This window comes from Bacillus rossius, chromosome 17, assembly GCF_032445375.1.
Source record: "Bacillus rossius redtenbacheri isolate Brsri chromosome 17, Brsri_v3, whole genome shotgun sequence".
Taxonomy (NCBI): Eukaryota; Metazoa; Arthropoda; class Insecta; order Phasmatodea; family Bacillidae; genus Bacillus; species Bacillus rossius.
Window position 1 is genome coordinate 14,193,910 of NC_086344.1, and position 22,204 is coordinate 14,216,113.

At 40.7% G+C, this 22,204-nt stretch overlaps 1 protein-coding gene across 1 annotated transcript in view; it reads right to left on the reverse strand.

The window, feature by feature from the left end:
• The window catches only part of LOC134540717 (HEAT repeat-containing protein 5B), a 210,230-nt gene that overhangs the window by 87,892 nt on the left and 100,134 nt on the right, over positions 1 to 22,204 (reverse strand). Inside the window, 7 exon segments of the mRNA XM_063383611.1 lie at positions 1,861 to 2,002; positions 6,610 to 6,779; positions 9,422 to 9,611; positions 16,005 to 16,286; positions 18,438 to 18,713; positions 19,970 to 20,044; positions 20,999 to 21,031. Of these exon segments, the coding sequence (XP_063239681.1) occupies positions 1,861 to 2,002; positions 6,610 to 6,779; positions 9,422 to 9,611; positions 16,005 to 16,286; positions 18,438 to 18,713; positions 19,970 to 20,044; positions 20,999 to 21,031 (1,168 nt within the window).

Below are 22,204 nucleotides of genomic sequence, written 5' to 3' on the forward strand. Positions count from 1 at the left end.
GAATGGGAGTGTTTCAAGTTTAATGTGCCTCGAAAAAGTCAAATCGATGGTTGTTCCAATTGAGTGGAAGAGAGATAGATGCGGCGCAAGCGTACGAGTGTAACGGCACACAGTGTAACGGGACAATGTGCGTAACAGGACACTTTTTCGTGTGCAGCCGGCATTCATCGTCAAAAAAAATATTTAAATTAGTTTGGGTAGCTTTTTTTTTTTACAGAGTTTTTGTAAACAGAAAACTTACTTTCAGCCTAAAATGGAAAAAAATTTTAGCACAAGGAAAACTTTCAGATAGTAGTAATTATCTCTAGAGTATTGAAGTGTTGACACTGGACACACCATCGATTTAAATAGGAATTTTAATCAATGCAAGTTATGTCGAAAGACAAGTACAGATTTTGCATCATCTTGTCGTGAAGAAATCACCAACAATGCAATTTGTGATTCATAATAGAATGTAGTGGCTCCAGACGAAGATCATTTTTGTATATAATTAGTATTTTTCAAATTTTCTAGAGCATTTGTAACAAGTTGCTATTGTTTATAGCTGCAGTAAAAATTCTAAATAAAAATACTTTCAGCAAAATTATTTGTGATAAAGCTATACAATATCTACTGATCTGGAAAACTTACACAATGAAACAAATAATTATTAGGTAGGCCTGTACGATTATTTTAATTTTCGGATACAAATATGAATAATAAATTATTTGTATTCAATTCAATTAATAACACTTTGAAATAACAAATATTCCTTTGCTTACAAATACCTACTTGACATAGCATATGTCATGAGTTTGTCATATACCAATGTTTAAGGCTAAGGGAAGTCATTTGAGCGATAAAAATACTCTTTTAATGTTTATTGGGACTTCATAATCAAAAACATATATACATCACTAATTTGGGAATACAGCATTTCAATAAAAAAAGATTTACTGATTTTTGTAAAATAGATTGCAATGGATTTCACGATACGTTGCGGTTCACGGATATATGGAGATTAGCAGGTTGTGGACCTGATTGACTGGGCATTCCTTAAACCAGGTTCTCAATTAAATATTAAACATATTGGGAGGGGAGTGGGGGAGCACCAAGCCCACGAAGTGTAATTCATTAGGGAAGGGACAATAAAGGAGTAAAACTGTGTCTATTAGGTCATTATAAATAATTTCATTCACACATATTTATGAAAATTAATAATTAGTGTCAGTAATACTTGTGCATTTATTTTACTGTATTGTATAACCTAAATACCTTTTAATTCAATTATCCGTGATTTTCGCCTATCCCTGCTTCTCCCCTCCCTCCCCCCCCCCCCCCCCCCTTTTTTCACTGGTAAATCAAAGTTCTACTGTACAGCGATATTGCGAAATGAGTCAGTTCGTTCAGGTTAGCTACATTTGAAATACTGTTAATTATTTGGACTATTTAAAGTGTAGCTAACAACCTAACCAACCTACAGGTGCTGGAAACATTATTCCTTATAAATTATTTTATTTTTTTACCCCTTGAGATCTAGATTCAGATTCATGCTTCAAGGGGTGCTTTCCTAAATCATTGTGGTTTTACACATTATATATATATATATATATATATATATATATATATATATATATATATATATATATATATATATATAGAGAGAGAGAGAGAGAGAGAGAGAGAGAGAGAGAGAATGTAAGCGTGGTGTTTTACTTGTGTGCCACTGTACATACGCAAAACATCCCTGCAGGGCTGGATTCTAGATTCATATTCGAGGACTTGGATTCTAGATCGAGACTGGGAGAGAACCGAGAGTCCCGACCCCATCACTAGTCCAAAAATCGCTCTCCCCCCACCACGGGGTCGGTGGGTGCGGACCTTCGACGGTGTTGGAGTCGCGGTTCTCGCTGGCCAGCGTGGTGGCATGCTCGCACACCTCCTTGGCCTCGCGCTGCGCCAGCTGGCGCAGGCACGAGATGGCGGCCTTGCGCAGCAGCAGGTGGTTGCTGGACAGCGTCCGCTGGAACACCGCGGCGAGACACACGGAGCTACAGCGCACACCTTTGAATACACACATACCGTATAGAAGTCGCGAGCGGATAGGATTTACTCAACGTTTTTCAGGAGCGTATGACGAGCAGCTTGGGAACTTCACCGCTGCAGGGCGCTGCCGTAACGCCCTGTATCGTCTTAGTTGTTATTTACACGTTAGAGCGCAGCACTGTCGCCCGCTGTCATTCCCCCGCACCCCCCACCAATCATTCACTGCAGCTCAAGGTCGTTCAACGGGAGTTTGTGCGTCACAAAACTGTAGGGATGAGATGTGGGGCAGAGGGTGGGTGGAGGACAACGCGTGTTTGAGGGAGGGGTGGGGGAAGGGGTGTTTGAAGAGTTCGACACTTGTCCGCTAGGGACCACCACAAGTCGATGCCCTAGAGATGGTGGCGATTGCGGCGGTGGAATTAACCAACTACCTCAAACCGTATTAGGAATTTTAACCTGGGATGGCGACTTCTATACAGTATATATATATATATTCATAGGCGCCACAGCACCATTCCCAAAAAAACTATACCAGCAAACATTAGTGACTACTGTGTAATACTCATGTCTGCTAGTGTTTACAGAATATCTGGCTCAAATTCGTCCAACTTTTCCAGTACATTACCTAAACTCAAAAAAAGGTGTTTGGTTGGGAAAGGGAAAAAAAAAATAGCCAGGACTCTGGTTGAAGGGAAAAAAATTCGTTTACTGAACCTAATACATGCAGTTAAGCCACAAAATTATTTCCTTATGTTCATTTGAGAAGTTGCACAAACTGAAAAACATACACTGCAAGTAATTATTTAAAAAAAAATACTAACAGTACTTACATCACACTTGTTTAGATACATTTTTAACAAACATTTATTAGATGATAATTCAGAGAATTTTAACTACGACTTAACCCTTGAAACCCTGAACACGCATACACTGCAGTTTAGAAGGAAAGTTTCTGATACTGTTTTTGTAATAAATTGTTTTATAAATGTTTACCACAGCACTGAATTATTAAACAAAATTGGTGTTCGAGTTCCTTCATTCAATCATAGAACAATGCGACCTTTTCGAACGTATCACATAAAAAATGAGCTATTTAAACAGTGTACTGATAATTGTAATGATATTTTGAAAGATTTAGACCCTTTCAAAAGGGCAAAAATCTCAATGAAAGACATTTTGAATTATTAATTATCTTGCAGTTAAGATAAATTCTGATGTAAATAATGTATTATTGTTATTTCATTGATAAGAATCAATTTAATAATTGATAAAATTTAGTTATTTTTTTTTTTTTAAGTGTCTTTTGTCATGTGTTTATGTTTGTGTGGTCTCATTTTTATTGTTGTGTTATTATTGTGTTTTGTGTATGTTATTGTTATCTTTTATGTAATATTTGTTAAGTGCCCACCTGTTAAAGGCTTTGACTGTTGGTAGGCACTCAAATAATAATAATAATAAATAATAAAATTAATAAATAACACAATAAAGATGTTCAGCATTTTAAGTTCTTTTTTCAATATATTTTTTAATGTAAAAGTGTGACCTCGGCTGGCATTGACGTCTTCACCCGCTTGTCTCTTCCCCGGGACACTCTAGGACACGCTATCCCTCTAAACACCATTCTTCCCCCTTCCCCTGCTGCAAGCAATCAAACACTTCCCCCCCCCCCCCCAACACACACACACACATTCCGCACATTGATCCCCCCTACCCCTCCTTGCAGGGGTCGCCCTGAGCTCCACCGACTGAGTAGTGCCACTCCTCAGCGCCACGTCGCGGGACCATTCTTTCTGGCAATGAAAGTTTTACACGCAGTGCTACAAACATTACCCCCCGTGTACGTGTACTCTGTTGGATCGTGCCAAAAACCAAAAGGATGCGAGAATACATACATAACTCAGTCTTGCGCCACCGAGTATCATTTCAATTTCTTTGGAATTCATTTGCTAAATATCTTCTAACATAAAACCAGCAGTGAGACATGGAAATTGTCCAAAATTACCTGAAAATTTAACAACTAAAAGAATTTTTTTACCTGTTTCTTGGTTCGACAATTTATTTGTACAATCGTAACATGAACTACACAAAGGATTAATTTTCTAGTCGTTTTCACATTTTTATGAAGATTTGGGAAGAAAATAAATATATTTACAAGAACATATCTAAGTAAAAAAATTATTTAAAAAATTACTACTGTAAATTAGTTTTGTCAATATTATTACCATCCACCAATCGCCTTAAGAATAATATATCCATGTAACAAAATGTCATTTTCATTGAAATGAAATAAAGCATTGACCACAAATTCATACAAGACCCAAACTACAATTTATACAAATTTTAAGGGCCCTAAGCTATAGAAAAGCCAATCAGACACTCTCAGAATATCAAGGAGGCATGCGAACCCTACATGACTTGTAAGCGCCCCCCTCCACATATGAACCAGCTGTCACCCTACTCACTCAGAGGGCAGGCACGAGGCAGGACTAACCGGGCTACTCACTCAGAGGGCAGACACGAGGCAGGACTAACCGGGCTACTCACTCAGAGGGCAGGCACGAGGCAGGACTAACCGGGCTACTCACTCAGAGGGCAGACACGAGGCAGGACTAACCGGGCTACTCACTCAGAGGGCAGGCACGAGGCAGGACTAACCGGGCTACTCACTCAGAGGGCAGGCACGAGGCAGGACTAACCGGGCTACTCACTCAGAGGGCAGACACGAGGCAGGACTAACCGGGCTACTCACTCAGAGGGCAGACACGAGGCAGGACTAACCGGGCTACTCACTCAGAGGGCAGACACGAGGCAGGACTAACCGGGCTACTCACTCAGAGGGCAGGCACGAGGCAGGACTAACCGGGCTACTCACTCAGAGGGCAGGCACGAGGCAGGACTAACCGGGCTACTCACTCAGAGGGCAGACACGAGGCAGGACTAACCGGGCTACTCACTCAGAGGGCAGACACGAGGCAGGACTAACCGGGCTACTCACTCAGAGGGCAGGCACGAGGCAGGACTAACCGGGCTACTCACTCAGAGGGCAGGCACGAGGCAGGACTAACCGGGCTACTCACTCAGAGGGCAGGCACGAGGCAGGACAAACCGGGCTACTCACTCAGAGGGCAGGCACGAGGCAGGACTAACCGGGCTACTCACTCAGAGGGCAGACACGAGGCAGGACTAACCGGGCTACTCACTCAGAGGGCAGACACGAGGCAGGACTAACCGGGCTACTCACTCAGAGGGCAGACACGAGGCAGGACTAACCGGGCTACTCACTCAGAGGGCAGGCACGAGGCAGGACTAACCGGGCTACTCACTCAGAGGGCAGGCACGAGGCAGGACTAACCGGGCTACTCACTCAGAGGGCAGACACGAGGCAGGACTAACCGGGCTACTCACTCAGAGGGCAGGCACGAGGCAGGACTAACCGGGCTACTCACTCAGAGGGCAGACACGAGGCAGGACTAACCGGGCTACTCACTCAGAGGGCAGACACGAGGCAGGACTAACCGGGCTACTCACTCAGAGGGCAGACACGAGGGAGGACTAACCGGGCTACTCACTCAGAGGGCAGACACGAGGCAGGACTAACCGGGCTACTCACTCAGAGGGCAGACACGAGGCAGGACTAACTGGGCTACTCACTAAGAGGGTAGGCACGAGGCAGGACTAACTGGGCTACTCACTCAGAGGGTAGACACGAGGCAGGACTAACTGGGCTACTCACTCAGAGGGTAGACACGAGGCAGGACTAACCGGGCTACTCACTCAGAGGGCAGACACGAGGCAGGACTAACTGGGCTACTCACTCAGAGGGTAGGCACGAGGCAGGACTAACTGGACTACTCACTCAGAGGGCAGACACGAGGCAGGACTAACTGGGCTACTCACTCAGAGGGTAGGCACGAGGCAGGACTAACTGGGCTACTCACTAAGAGGGTAGGCACGAGGCAGGACTAACTGGGCTACTCACTCAGAGGGTAGGCACGAGGCAGGACTAACTGGGCTACTCACTCAGAGGGTAGACACGAGGCAGGACTAACTGGGCTACTCACTCAGAGGGTAGGCACGAGGCAGGACTAACCGGTCTACTCACTCAGAGGGCAGACACGAGGCAGGACTAACCGGGCTACTCACTCAGAGGGCAGGCACGAGGCAGGACTAACCGGGCTCTCACTCAGAGGGTAGGCACGAGGCAGGACTAACCGGTCTACTCAAGCAGGAGGTCTACACGAGGTAGGTTTCACTGTCTGTGTTTTATAGCGCGATGACTGAGTGGACTGTATACGATAATGATTATAGATGCCATTATGATACAACAATTTAACCGTGAGGCTACACAATAGTACTACTCTCCGCCATGATGAAAAATATGACTGACTTCCGGCTGGAAGTTCAGGGCTGCCAACTATTGGCAGAGGATGCTGGATAATGGTTGCCACTACACAGCAGCGCGGGAAATACAACTTGAAGTATTCAGAGACTTCTCAGAAGCACTGATTACTTTGAGGTCTAATAAATGTTACTAACACTAAATTACACACACTAATACCCAGTCTGAACAGTCGGGCTACTCACGCAGAGGGTGGGCACGAGGGAGGACAGGTTGACGTGGCGCGGGGCGAACAGGTGCAGCTGCTGCAGGCAGCCGGTGGCCTCCGCCTGCACCAGCGGGTCCTGGTGATCCTGCATGATGGCGCACGCACACAGGAACGACGACCGCCCCGTGCACACGGCCGTCGTGTTGCCTGGGGACACACGCACGCACACAGGCTAGACGCGTCAGCATCACTGGCCTGCATCATCCGCCCACTCAGTGCACACGCGCCGTCGGCTAGACGCGTCACTGGCCTGCATGATAATTATAAAAATTAATTTACTTAATAGCTAGCTAACAAATTGGGCAAGCAGAATGTGTCACATATAACAGCAGTGAGCGTCCCCCGAATTGAATGATTTTAGTTGTCCCGTAAGTATGTAAACTCATAAAAGAATATGTCAAAATGTGAACTAAAACTAAGTTTATAACTCTATTCTAAGGTATTATCGATGGAGATATGAGAAAGTAAAATAACAAATTGCACTCCTGGCCAAACCCGATAGGATGGTGTAATCCTTATTTTGATAGGTGTTGCTATTTAGCCACAGTAGAAGTAAAGTCTGCGCACATTTTAAATGTATGTCGCACTCGTCGTGTGCATTTCTTTACTTACGGCATACGCCTGTGTTGAAGAGGTCAATAAATGTGAAAAGCCTTTTATTTAAACCCTTTTGATACCACTGCCGTGCCATATTGGCAATTTTGCCGGATTTTCACACGCCAGTATAGTTTTGATGCAAATACCGAGTTCAAAATTGTGAAATCCAATCCACTAATTCCAGGGAACAAATTTACTGAAATGCAAACAGACAGTGATCAAAAGCTCAGAGACAAACTAAGAATATCTGGCAGCGCTGGTCAACAGTTGGAATCTTAACCAAAGATATCTAAACGCAAGCCTCTCGGATTACGGAATGAATGCATTAGTGTTTTTACATAAAAAAATTTTTATTGCACTTGTGATAAATAAATTAAAAATTTTTATTGAGACTGGGAAATAAAAAGTGAAATAAGATTTTATAATATCATTAACACACCAAAGCCCTTCTTTCATGTCATTTTTTGACAGTTCTATTGGTACAAAAGTTCTAAAGTACTCAAAAAATCTCTACTGCGCTGTTTACAACGCGGTCTGTATCCACATTTAGTCCACGATTCACACCAACATGTGCTGAACACTAAACGGCATGTTTGCCAACAGAACTGTCGAAAATGTGGATCATTGCGGACACTTCGGCACATTGCTGATGATTATCAAATCTTGTATCACTTTGTATGTCTTAAGCTTCAAACCAGTACATGTTTGATATTTTGTAAATAGTACATTAAAGTGTGTACTGCGTCAAAAATATACTTTTAAATTTAATATTTTTAACAAAAGTATGTATCTGGTAAAGAACATTTGTAAATAAACACACACTTTTTTTTTTATATCAGCTACATTTTTATTGCTCTGTTTTCAAATCCTAAAACAATGTTGAAGCTATGCACAGAAGCAGAATCAGTATGTAGTCATCATTAGTCTATGCCTACACACACACATTCTGTTACATACCACCGTTACATTTCTCTTAAGGTGTCACGCGAGAACTATCGGATAATTACCAGTAAGTACTTTATGTCAGTTCGTCTTTTCAATGGTTTGAATGGTGGCATGCCCGTCATCGAGAGAAAGATAGATATAGAGAAAGTGAGAAAAAGAAAGAGAGGCAGAGAGTGATGGAGTGAGATAGAGAGGGATAGAGATAGAGTGATAGAGAAACACATAGTGATGAATAGCGATATAGAGGTATACAGCTAGAGAGATATATAGTGTGATACATATAGATAAAAATAAATATAATTATATATACAAAGAGGAGATAGATATATAGAGAATTATACAGCTATATGTATATAGAGATAGACAGATATGGATATATATAGTGAGATATAGAGATATAGATAGAGATATGGAGATTGAGAGATATAGAGTGAAATGGAGAGATTAATATTATTATGATACATATATAGAGTTACAGAGACATAAGGAGATATAGATAGAGAGAGATACTTGGTATCTGTGTACAAAAATAATAAAAAAATTACTATCAATGCTGGGCATTAGCTAGTATTCAATGTATTTCATGCATATAGGCCAGAATATAGGCATACAAGCGATGACTTATGTCAGTTAAAACCCACGCGCAAAACTCTTGTGCCGCACGAGCTGCCCCTCGAGAATCCTACAGATCTGAGTCCCTGGCGAGTGGCAACCCTGCTCTACTGTGGACATTCCCCAACCCGAATGAATGAACAAATGAATTTCGGTCGAATGTCTCGTCGGCACCAGCGTAGTTTGAGACGAGACGACCGGTGATGCGAGTGTGGCAGACCCCTAAAACAGTTAAAGGGTCAAGGCAAGAGACAGCAGTTGGAACCCCGCACAGGGGTGGCCAGTGGCGGATCCAAGGGGATTCACCAGGGGCAAGTGCCCCCCCCCCCCCCCCCCAAAAAAACCAGTTGTCTGCCACATTAATATTGCCGACAAAAAAGATTGTTTTCTGAAACCAATAAAATATTTTAATATAATTAATTGAATTTCTTGTAGAATCATAAAAATCTGGTGGTTGGGATGTTAATGTGTAGCGTGAGTAAGATTAAATACAAAATTTAGTAGTTTTAAGACATTTATTTTTTTCTCCAGCTGTTCTGAGATCCTAGAGTGCGGTGTTTGAGCCGGACGACCGGCGACACAGTCAGACAGTGAAGAGGGTCCACGGCAAGAGACAGGGGGACCGGCACGCCCACCTTGCAGCTCGGGCCCCACGGTGGTGATGAGGGCGGCCAGCAGCTTGCCGATGCACTGGTGCACGTCCACGAAGGACTCGGACACGCTCAGCAGCAGCTTGAGGGCCAGGGACAGCGTGGGCTCCACGTAGCCCCGGAACATGGGGCCGCCCGAGTCCGCGATGAGAGCCAGCGCGTGCAGCGACCACACCTGCCGTCGCAACACTTCAGAGTTCTAGTCCCTGCCGTCGCCACCGACAACGCGAGTCTCCACATTTTCCCCCTCCTTTTGTTTTTTTCGGAAATGAAAACTTCTCGACAGCCATAAAGGTAGGGAAGCCTTCTCTCCACAGACGAGGGAGCCAAAACCTGAAGTTCCCCGAAGTTCGTGTTTTTTTTTCCGTATCTTTAACGTAGCTATCCTAACCAAATCGACCGTCCAAAATGTTTTTTAAAGTATTTATAATGTAGCTAAACCTAACATAATTGACCATTAGCATCCTTTTTATCAACACCGCACATATTTATTTACGTTGAACAAAAAAAAAATCCTGAAGATGCACGATTGGACGTTTGACTCTCTCGTCTGTGAAAAGAAGACTTCCCGTAAAGGTAAGCTGACGCAAGAACGTCGCCAGACCACAACGAAAAAAAAAAAAAGGTAACACAAAGAAAAAAAACAGGTTATAAACACCAATGTGGATACTCCAATGAGTACTTTATTAGCTATTAAATTACTCTCCGAAAACACAAGATGGTGACATCAGCACCCAATGGCTGGTTTGCATTATACAGAAAGTCCATAAAATAATTTCCCAGTTTCAAATGGGATATTATAACAGTTTAATTTAGACTATTTACAAACAAATCATACATCAAATCGAAGGTAAACTAACCTAGTTTTTCTTACAAATGTTCAACATGTGCACCTTTAGTTATACGGCACACACAGAATCTAAAGTTACATTCTTCCCACACTATGGTTAACACGTCCGGAGTAACGGAAGCAATAAATAGCCTCTTCAATTCTTTGTCTAAATTCTGTCAAATCATTAGGTAACGGCGGAACGTAGACACAATCTTTTATAAAGCCCCAAAGGAAAAAAATCGCATGGTGTTATGTCAGGTGAACGTGGAGGCCAATGAAAAAGAGCTCTGTCATCTCGACCATTACGACCAATCCAACGGTCAGGGACTTTGATGTTCGACCAATCTCGTACTAAGAGATTCTAATGGGAAGGGGCTCCATCCTGTTGCCAAATAAAATTACACATTTCCTTGTGAGGTTTCTGTGTAGGCCTTTACCCATATCTGTATACTATCACCTATAGACTATAGACTTGCACAATTTTCCAAAAGTTTTAAAGTTTAAGTCTCTGGTACACCTTCAATGCTTGGTTAATGCACTTTTTTTTTTAATGAAACTTCGTGACAGTCATAAAGGTAAGCTGATGCAAGAACGTCATCAGAGCGCAAGGAAAAAAGGTTATGAACACCAAAGTGGATACTCCAATGAGTGCTTTATTAGCTATCAGTAGAGCCACCTGAAAGTGTAATAAACATGAGGTATTTCGTCATTATAAACATGTAAAAGCGATTTAAAAATTCGTTAAAAAAACTGAAAAGCGGTGTTAAAAATCGGCAAAAAAAATTACCGCCAAATAATATTATTTTTTAAAATTATTTTTCCATTGAATTTCCTATACAAATATGCATATATACACTTTATTAACTTTAGAATAGCATATTAAAACTAATCAAATTAGCATATAATATATAATGCATTTATATTCAAGCCACTTAATGCATATATACCTTGCAATAAATTTTAAAAATATATACATATATAGGTATATTTATATTGATAATTTATTTAAAATGTACAACAATGTTGTATGCTTGAAATGGTTGGCCTGAAGTATCAGACTGCAGTTACAGGAATCAAGTCTTTTTGTAGCCACTCCACACTATATACTAGTGATGTGCGAGTCTCGGCATCATCGAGAACGAGTCGAGACAGAAATTTTCTCGATCTCGTCTCGAGATATTTTTTTTGGCTCGGAATTTACGAGAATTTTGTAAACAAGAAATAGGTTAGGTAATATAATATATTGAGGCAGTATTTTGCGTTGTGTGTTGAAATAATTAACATATCTTCAACGTAACGTAGATCGAATAAAATAAAATATACTTGTTACGATAGTATAAACGATAAATAATTATTAAAAAGTTAAAAATGAACAACTTCCGTTCACAAGTCACTACATGAAACGGTAAACGTAAACAATGAATTGTGCTGTTGTTATCACATTAAATTACAGAAGACAATGATTATTTTCCGTTAGTAAAACCAACATTAAAGTTAAAAATAAATCATTTTCGGTATCAATATCAAGTATCAACGTAAAACGGTACGGTAAAAAATAAAAATATAAACATGACTGCAGAATTCTCCCGCGATTGCATTTTGTTTTATGGCCTTAGGTTATACACACGGCCAGCAGTATATAACAAGCAACATGATGTTTAAATTGCGGTCCGTATCGATAGTGACATATCGATAGTGGTGAATGTTCAGACTTTCATGATCAAGTACCGTCCATGGCTCAAGGAAACTGTATAGACTATGGAGTCAATAACGTATGTTTACACAGGGGGGGGGGGGGGGGGGGGGGGGACACTTCATAGGGTATAGCAAACACATTTTTCTAGTTGCTATACAGCTTTATCCAACATCTGAGCACAAAAATTATAATCAAAATACCACGTTGATTAAATAATTATTACATTTGTTTTAACATTTTATCAAATTTATGGCATAAATTGATATTGTTGAAATGAAAATAATATATTTACGTAAAAGAAAATAAACGAGTTTTCGTTGGCACGTTGAACCACTTGTTTATCCATCAACACCATAATTAATGGCGTCGGCGTTGAATTAGGTAAGTGATATTAGGTTAATAAAAAATTTCTAAGGAAATTTTGTTTCAATCATGTTGAAATAGTAATCTCGTTAAATAATATCAATGATTTCATGAACTGCTTTATAAATCACTGTTATGAAACATGCCTGATTCAGCTACGTGTTGTGTTAACTACTGCTAGGTACAACAAGAGAAGAGATAATAATAATTAACTTTACTTTAAGTTTCCGCTTGACGAAACTAGGTATGTGTAAATTATTAAAACGAAACAAAATAAAAGTTTTGTGTAATTAAAATAGTGATGAGCATTTTGTTTTCATGCCCTACAGAATTTCCTCTTTTTAGGTAGTGTGTAGTCGCACATTGAGGACAAGCACACAATACATAAATACTTAGGTACTGTTCTAAATGCCAATGAGTCTCAAATTCTGCTCAAACTTGCTGATTATGTACTTTAATTAGTCTAAATGTTTTGTATGAATTTTATTTTTAGGTCGAGAGGGAGGTGTGGGTATAAATTTCGTATTGCGTATCCAAGTCTATCCCTTGATACTAATAAATGGCATGATCCTGAATACATTGATCCTGTGGTAATGATGCTTGCTGTTTTAACATTAATTAAAACAGCAAGCATCATGTGCCACCGGATAAATCATACATGATCATGCCAACAGTATCAAGGGATAAACTTGGATACGTGATACGGAACAATTACCGAGGTGAGGGTTGCGAAAAAATGAAGTGTCTTAAATTTTTATGTTGAAATTGTTTTGTTTTTTTTTTCTTAATTTATTGCTACACACGTGTCTTCAAGAAGTGAAGCTACGATAAAGATTTGTACTTTCACCTAATCCATAAAGAATTAGATGCCATTGGTAACAGCTTCATTTCAGTTTTTGTGGAAAAATTGTACATCATAGGCAGTTAAATTTGCCAGAAATACACATTGCCTGTGTTAATGATTATATACTTCTGCACGTTTTTTTATGCATTTTGTTTGCGATTTGTAATGCAATTCGGTAGGTACCTACGAAAATCCTAACCTTAACTTCAATCAACGTGATTCTACTAAAACAGAAATTATTTCTTGGACATAAAAAAAGGCAGCAATTTATTATAATCCGAAAATATGTTACATATTATGCATTTTAACAAATGTTATGCTACGTAAAGAAAACATTTTTAACCGAAATGAGGTTAAGTCAAACACTGTCCCAAAGGTAAGAAATTTACTTATTGTTTTAAAAATATTGCTCTCCTAAATCATTATATGTTACGTTTACCGATATTTAGTTAAATGATTTGCTTATAAGGAAAAAAAAATAAAATCAATATTTTTATAAATATTAATGCATGCACGAAACAAGTCACAAGCTTGCCAACATTCAGTTGAAGCTGCAAATTTCCCTACTATTCAAATTAGTGTTTTAAGCATATTAACTGCAAATTGTACTTTCTAGGATCAATGTTGTATTTAAATTAAAATTTACTTATAATTTGAAACGTAAGTCTTACTCCAGAAGGTACTTTATCTCGGTTTTAAGCCATTGCAACTTCGTTTTAATGTTTGTCAAGTTTGCGTTTTTGTATAGCAACTAGAGCACTTCTGAATAAAAAAAAACGTAGAACTGCAATAGCATTGAGTGTCCACTCTGTACTAGTACTTTATTTACTCTATGTGTTTACATACGACAGTAGGCAAATAAACTGTTGAGTGTTAAGGTAAAGTTGTAATTGCAATTGCAATTGTGGATACTTGATAAAATTATTGAATAATTATGTATGTTTGTCAGATTATTGAGTTTTACTTTTTTGGATCATATTATCCTGTTAACTAAAGTACAGATTTCTCGATCTCGACTCGATTCTCGAGAATTTTTAAATTTCTTTCTCGATCTCGTCTCAAATTCAAAAAAGTCTTTCTCGCACATGCCTACTATATAAAATACTTGTGCAATACTTGCACATCATAATTTTACTTCCTTCATCAAAAATAAAAAAGCCATCACTTTTAAATTCCTTTACACGTTTTTGGCATGTTGCTATAACCAACAATTAATTACTTCCAAGAATTTTTTTTTTAATTTCAGGACCTAATGTGTTGCATTCATTGTGAATACTGAACATTTCCAGAACGGCGCCATTTTGGAATAGTGGCGATATTGCCTTTTAAAAACATTGTGCTCTATTGGATGGATAACTTACAGTTCAAATAGAAACCACAAGCACAACCTGAAATCTTCCGAAGTTAAACGTTATCTTAGGTTAGGTTGGCGTTATTTAAAATACTTAATGACCGTAAAATAAAAATATTTTAATCCTTTAATTATGGTGCTTTTATACTTGCGATCGGAAAACTTCGGAACTGTTTGGGTGAGCGGCTTTCTACATCTGGATAGTCACATCTATGCATAGAAAGAGTCTGTGACTCTTTGGTCAAATTTGCAGTATCAACAAAGAAGATGGCGCGTAACTTCGTTAATAAAATATATTATCACGATCGTTTAGACGGATGGTTCTATTTAATTTTTTTCCGACAGCTTTATATATACGACAAGTTATCTGAGGTTAGAAAAAATATATTATAAATTGGTAACGTTGCTACGGGGGAAAAAAATACCGTTATGAGAATACAAGTTTAATACTCTACTCACGTCAGATTTTTAAGGATTGATGAAATTTATTGCCGTGTTTACAGTTATAAAACGTATTGCATATTATTTTCGTAGTAAAGTGGTACAAGTTGACACTGTCTCTGTTGTGTTGAACAAAGGAGTTAATAAATATTTTTTTGCGTTTTTCGCATGTTTTATCGTGAATTGTCAAAAAAAAAAAAAAAAGCAAATTTCGTGGGAAAATCAGATTTAATGAATATTTCGCGTTTTTCGTCGTTTTTTCGCGATCGCGAAAATTGCATGGCCCTATCTATTTATCAGGTATCAGATTACTCGCTGAAAACACAGTTGGTGACGTCAGCACTCAATGTCTGGTTTGCATTACACAGAATATTTATAAAGGAATGTCCCAGTTTCAATGGCATTTATTAATAGAGTTTAATTTCGACTATTTACAACAAATCTTACATTAAACTGAAGGTAACCAAACCTGTTTTTTTTTACAATCATTCAACACGTGCACCGCTTGTTATACGGCACACATCAAATCTGCAGTCCCATTCTTCCACACTTTGGTCAACAAGTCCGGAGCAATGGAAGCAATAGTAATATCCTTTTCAAATCTGCGTCTCAACCCTGGCTAATAAATCCTTAGGTAGTGGTGGAACTTTTAATAAATACCCAAAGGAAAAAAAAATATCGCAATGGTGTTGTTGGGTGAATTCCAAGGCCAGTGAAAAAGAGCTCTGTCGTCTTCACCATCACGACCAATCCAACCGGTCAGGGGACTTTTGAGTTCGGCAGCTCCGGTAACACGGGGTCCCGAGCAAATCAGACACACATCACCGCGCCTATACCTCGGTTTCGCCCTCAGTACACTTCGCTGCTTGCTGGGAACAGTTGCGGTACCGCGGCAGAAATGCAGTGCATGCGGCGGCGACCTCCTACTTTTACAAACATCCCCCCGTTTGTACGACGCGAGCTCAAGGACGTAGCTGGGATCGTGTGACGGAGGGGAGAACAAGTACAACCGTATCATTTCTGGTGCGAAGAGGTTCCGACCTGCACGACGGGGGACGTGGCGTCCTGGGCCAGGGCCAGCAGGATGCTGACGCTCGTGTTGAGGTGCTGGCTGGAGCCCATGCTGCCCACGTAGCGGTGCAGGCAGCCGAGGGCGAGGGAGTGGCCCGTGCGGGAGGCCACGTCCCGCGCCGACTTGAGCCGGTCGAAGCTCGTCTGCGCCAGCTCCGCCGTGAAGCGCGAGTCCCCGACCACCTGCGCCGTGCGCCCCAGGGCCTCCCCCGCCGCGCACCGCAGCACCGGGTTGCTGCTCGTCAGCGCGTTCTGCGACACAGACACGCACGCTTGCACTTGCCCCACAGGAGTTGCGTTCGTTATAAAACAAAGACGCGTTAAGTTACTTACGCACATGTCCAGACATACACACACACTTGCACATGACAAACACACTTATACTTACGGAGTTACATTCGTTAAAAACAAACATGCGTTAGTTACTTACGCACATGTCAAACCACGCAGTACAATATTACGCAGACATACACACACGTGCACATGACAAACACACTTATACTCACGGAGTTACATTCACTAAAAACAAACACGCGTCAGTTACTCACGCACATGTCCAACCATGCGGTACAACATTACTCAGACATACACACGCGTGCACGTGACAAAACACACAATTACTCACGGAGTTACATTCGCTAAAAACAAACATGCGTTAGTTACTTACGTACGTGTCCAACCACACAGCACAATGTTATTTATTTTCAAACCCAAAAATTCACTGGTGCCCAGTTCCATTTTCAGTTCGGTCAACACTCGCCTCTGTTCTCCGAGGCTTGTCAGCGATAACTCCAGGCAACTGCTGGATCGTTCCTTACCGTGAGGCCAGCAGCCATTACTGTGTGTGTGCAAAATATTTGAAGTTTCAAAAAATCAAAAATGAACAGTTTACTACTCGTATTCCATTTGATCTAAAATATTTATACTTTAAAGGGACGAATGTTAATTGATAGTATTTTAAGTGTACTGAAGTTGTTGCCTAGGTACTTCTTTTGACTATTGACACTATGGTTGAGTTATTTTTGTAAGAAATAAACACACCCAGTTTTAATACAATAATGGGCCTGATTTCAACATGGGAAAGAGAATAAGAAAATGGCTAAAGTTCAGACGGTAAGATAATATGCCATTTTTTTAAATTATTATTTTGCATTTACAACCTATACTGTGAATTATCTTTTGCCATTGCACAATTATTTTTATTTTTATTTCCCCCACTCTCACAAATAAAATGTGATAACCGTATCCAAGAATATTTTGACATTTGTATTCAAATTTGACTATACTAAAAAAAATATATATATTCATACAGGCTTAGTAATTACTTTATTGATGTTCCCGATTACAGCGAAATCTCATAACAGCCTACTTTTTTTTGGTACTTGATAATTAAAGTACTTTATACTGAACTGTTGTTAAATATAAAACATATTGTTGGGATCTGAAAATATATATGTACATCAAAATTGAAAAAATCCCTTCATAGTGAGGTGCTTTAGAAACGAGGTAAAACTGTAGTTTAGCGTCTAATGACCTAGCAGTCAAGACGCCAAACTTTTATTTAAATATCACTAGACTACCTTTAAGGTTTTTAATTTATGTGTAGTAAGAAAATCTATAAATTCCTATTTTTACTACCCAGCTTATCCCAAACTTAAAATATTAGACTACCTTTAAGGTTGTTAATTTATGTGTAGTAAGAAAATCTGTAAATTCCTATTTTTACTACCCAGCTTACCCTAAACTTAAAATATTAGACTACCTTTAAGGTTGTTAATTTATGTGTAGTAAGAAAAATCTGTAAATTCATATTTTTACTACCCGGCTTACCCCAAAATTAATATTTTTTTTTTATATCTAATCTAGTCAACACTTAAAACAGTATGTCAGAAGCAGGGTACATAAAACAAAATTAGAAGTTGACAAATTTCTATATTTTCTAATGCTATGATGGTGAAGCAAAGCAAGATATTACAACACTAAAAAATTTGTTGTCTGTAAAGTAGGTTTACGGACGATAGTTTAACGTGACGTCATAACAAAACATTGATGAAATGATTGCATACTTTTATGAATAAAATTGAATCATTTTTATTATTTTAATAATAAAAGAATAAATATTTGAAATTAATACTAGTAATCGGATTCATAAAATGCAAGAATAATTAGCCTTTATTGCCGAAATTGTTGTTGTAATGAGCAATGAAAAACCACATTTTATCACTTCACTTTATAAACAGTCTAGTGGAAGAGAGACAGATGCGGCGCAAGCGTACAACGAGCGTAACGGAACAATGTGCGTAACGGGATACTTTTTTGTGCGTGCAGCCGGCGTTCATCGATTAATCAGACGTTTCACGCCAAAAAAAAAATGGTGGGAATGAAATGCCGGTAGTAGCTCACGATGATGAGCGACGTGGCGGACTTCTTGACGTCCTCCTGGCCGAAGGTGGCCTTGGCCTCGGTGAGCCCCTTCAGGCCGCTGAGCACGGCCGTGAACACGTTCATCTGCACGGCCTCCTGGCGCGACGACTTGGCCTGGCGGATGCACTCGGCGAAGTGGTCCAGCATCTGCAGGCGGTGCTTGTTGGCGACGCGCGGGAAGATCTGGCCGAACAGCACCACGGACATGTCGATGACCGCGACGCCGAGGGGCAAGGGCCCGGGCACCGGCTCCCCCTGCGACACCACACGACACGCCGGCGCTGCAGCTGCGGACACGCTCTCGGTCCCTATCCGGCCTCCTGGACCCCGGGATGCCCCCGTGCACTCGACTTGCCGGGTGGTCGTGCCACTCGCGGGAGCACGTCTCTCTCCGACAGAGCGGTCACGTCCTCGAAGCTGCTCCTCCGGAGGCACAGTCGTGATCGCAAGTCGTCTGACGGTTGTCTCAGTAGACTCCCGATCATTTAACACAGGGATAGTGTTGCTTAAAATACGACCTGGATTTCGATAAAAAAAAACCTTTACAACGATTGCCTGAACGCTTTCAATGGTACTAAATACGTATTTTGCTAGGGCAATATTCACTGCCACGTGTTAACAAGAATAAATTACACGATGGTACTAAAGCACTAGCTTACCACAACTCTCGTCCCAAGTCACTCTCCAACCATATGCTTAACTTTTCTACCCTCTTTACCACATTGGTTGTAATAAACAATGTTCAGTTGAACGATGCTGAAAGGTTGGCGTACCTTGAAACCTCACCGTCATCAGAGCTGCTTCCTCTTATCCAATCCATGCCACTGACTAGTAAGAACCTCAAGTTTGCGAGGAACCAAACTGAACAGAGATGCAACAATCTCGGGGTCACCGACGCGATTATCCAAGCTACCACAGTCTCTCTCGCTCATCCTGCTACATTAACTTGTTAAATGAACACATGGCTGCAATGCGTACTATGAAACTAGCAATGGATTCTTGGGAACCCACATTTCCAGCATTTTTTTTTGGAGAGGAAGCTAGACCAGTCAATCACGTAGACGATGGGAGCTACACATCTCCAAGATTGACACAGAAACGGCTTACATTTGCTCAGTTCTTAAGACTTAACCCGAACGTAATCACCGGTCTTCTGAGGCAAAGTCTGGCAACTCTGGTAACACGGGGTCCCGAGTAAAGCATGCACATTACCGCACCATACCTCAAGTTTCGCCTTCAGTAACACTTCACTGTTTGCTGGGTACATTTGTGGTACTGCGGCGGTGACCTCCTACTTTACATACATCCCCCGTTTGTGCAACGCGAGCTCAGGGACGTAGCTAGGATCGTGTGACGGAGGAGAACCAGTACAACCGTATAATTTTGTGAGATTTTTTTTTTTTTAATTAAAAGAAAACTGTCACACTAAAATCTCAGGGGACAGTGGAAGTTCAGACGCGGGGGGAAGGCCCTGATGAAGCCTGGCCGTGCAGCGGAGCGCGGCCTCTCACCTGGGCCACGGGCCGGAACAGGCAGCACGCGTCGTGCTCCAGGGCTCCCGAACCGGCCGCGCTGTTCGGCTGCAGCTGCAACACACAACCACGTCCCCGGCTCACAGACGTTCCCGCCCCTATCTCGCCTCCCCCCCGTAATCCGCAGGGTGGCGGCGTACACAAAACAAAGCAAATTATAACTCGAATTGTTTAGGTTATCTCAGCTTCATTATAACCACACTTTGTTACCAAATGTACAGGCTTGCAGCTTAAGAGTTTTTTTTTTCACAAGGCAGTACGCAACTGCACTTACGCAGTGTTTGACAGGTATTTTGTAAAAAAAAAAAATTGATGATTATCAATATAATAATCTTAATCTCATTTGTTACGCACGCAACACATCGGAACAAATTGAAATTTCAGCTGGATGAGAAATAGCAAAATGGTTTAACTTCACTGGAAAAAAAAAAAAATTTAACTTTTGAAATGTGATATTCAGTACTGAAAATTATGTGGATACATAAGGTAAAAAAAAAAAAAGCTTAGTTATACAAGAACATGTTAGCAAAGGCCTTAGTACGTTTGAAAATAACTACACATCTAGAGTTATAATGTTCCGATATTTTTCCAGTACAATAAATTACAGGCATTTGGCAATTTAAGAAAAGCTTAAAACGTTAAAATTGCACGCCGATATTCTTCGAAAGCACATGCAAACAATTTTGTAGCAACCGCATCAGACCAACTAATTCGCCGACACAAGGGCGGGGGAAAAAAAAAATTCTGGCCGCATCGGAATCAAAAACCTGGCAAAAGAAACAACCAAATCACAACAATAACGAACAGACTACCCCGATCAAAGCTTTCGTCTAGTTTCGTTAGTCCCACAGTGGTTAATTCTTATAGCAGACAGTATCAGGAACATGCTGAATTCACAGAACCCGAAAGCTACAACAAACACAGGCAGAAAGGGGAGGCATGCGGAGGCGGGGAAACGGAAAACAGGGGACGGGGAATGTGCACACTCCATCTCCCGCGCGTACTTACGTGATCACCGTCGGCCCTGCGGTTAGGCTCCATCTACCAAGCAAAGGAGAGAGAGAGACAGCGTTAGTACGCACGCTGGCCACCACCGGACCATGCACGGCCACACGACACACACACACGGTCTCCAAGCAACACCGCGCCTTCGCAACGGCATTCCCACACAAGGCTAGCGCCGTTCCAGATCACCTAATACGAACATGAGCACGAGTTAGTGTGATGTGCAAGTCAGACATGAATCGCCAAACATTTCCAAAGCATACATATAAGTTCTTTAAAGTGGGAGACAGTAGTAGTATGTGTGTGTGTGTGTGTGTGTGTGTATATATATATATATATATATATATATATATATATATATATATATATATATATATATATATATATATATAAACATACACACACACACACAATCACATGCACACACAATCATACACACACATATATATTTCTTGAATGGATACTAAAAGACTCGATAGTAAATCATGCATAATTGGTGCATGAAATGAAAGTGGCATAACCCTCGCACCACTACTATATCCCAGTCATCTGCATTCTGGTTGAAAATGGTGTATCCATACATGCTGAAGACTAAGGCATTAGAATAACCAAGATTGTCGCAGCTTAAGACTTTCAAACTTTTTTTTTTTTTTGGCACCTCAAAAATATTTCAAGCCTTTGTTTGAAGAACAATGAAACCTACACAGTTTTGAAAAAATATAATAAAATAAAGTTAAAATGCCGCAAATTCAAACTGGAATAGCTAAATAACGAGTTTTACCACCAAGCCGTTTCTACTTTTCATACAGGAAGCATGGAGGGATATTATAATTTATTGTATATATTTAACTAACAGGTAGTAAACGTATGTGAATTCTCCGTAAGAAAAACGTGAGAATCCCCTCACAAGTGAATGTGTGAATACCGAGCTCCTGAACCTACGTAATGTTGCCACCGCGCCTCCAACCCACAATGTTGGAAAGTGAGTCGCCAATCGTGCAGTCAGATTCCGACAGCACAATGGCAGTCGAGTTCTCCTGATCGGCAGTCGAGTTCTCCTGATCGGCAGTCAAGTTCGATGCAGCTCGTCATTTTCAACACCAAGCCCCAAAAACTGTCCGAAAAAAACCCATCATTTCAAAAGGGGAACTACTTCCCAAGTAACCTGAGCTAACCCCTTGGTTTTGATTTCCAGACTCACCCCGCCAA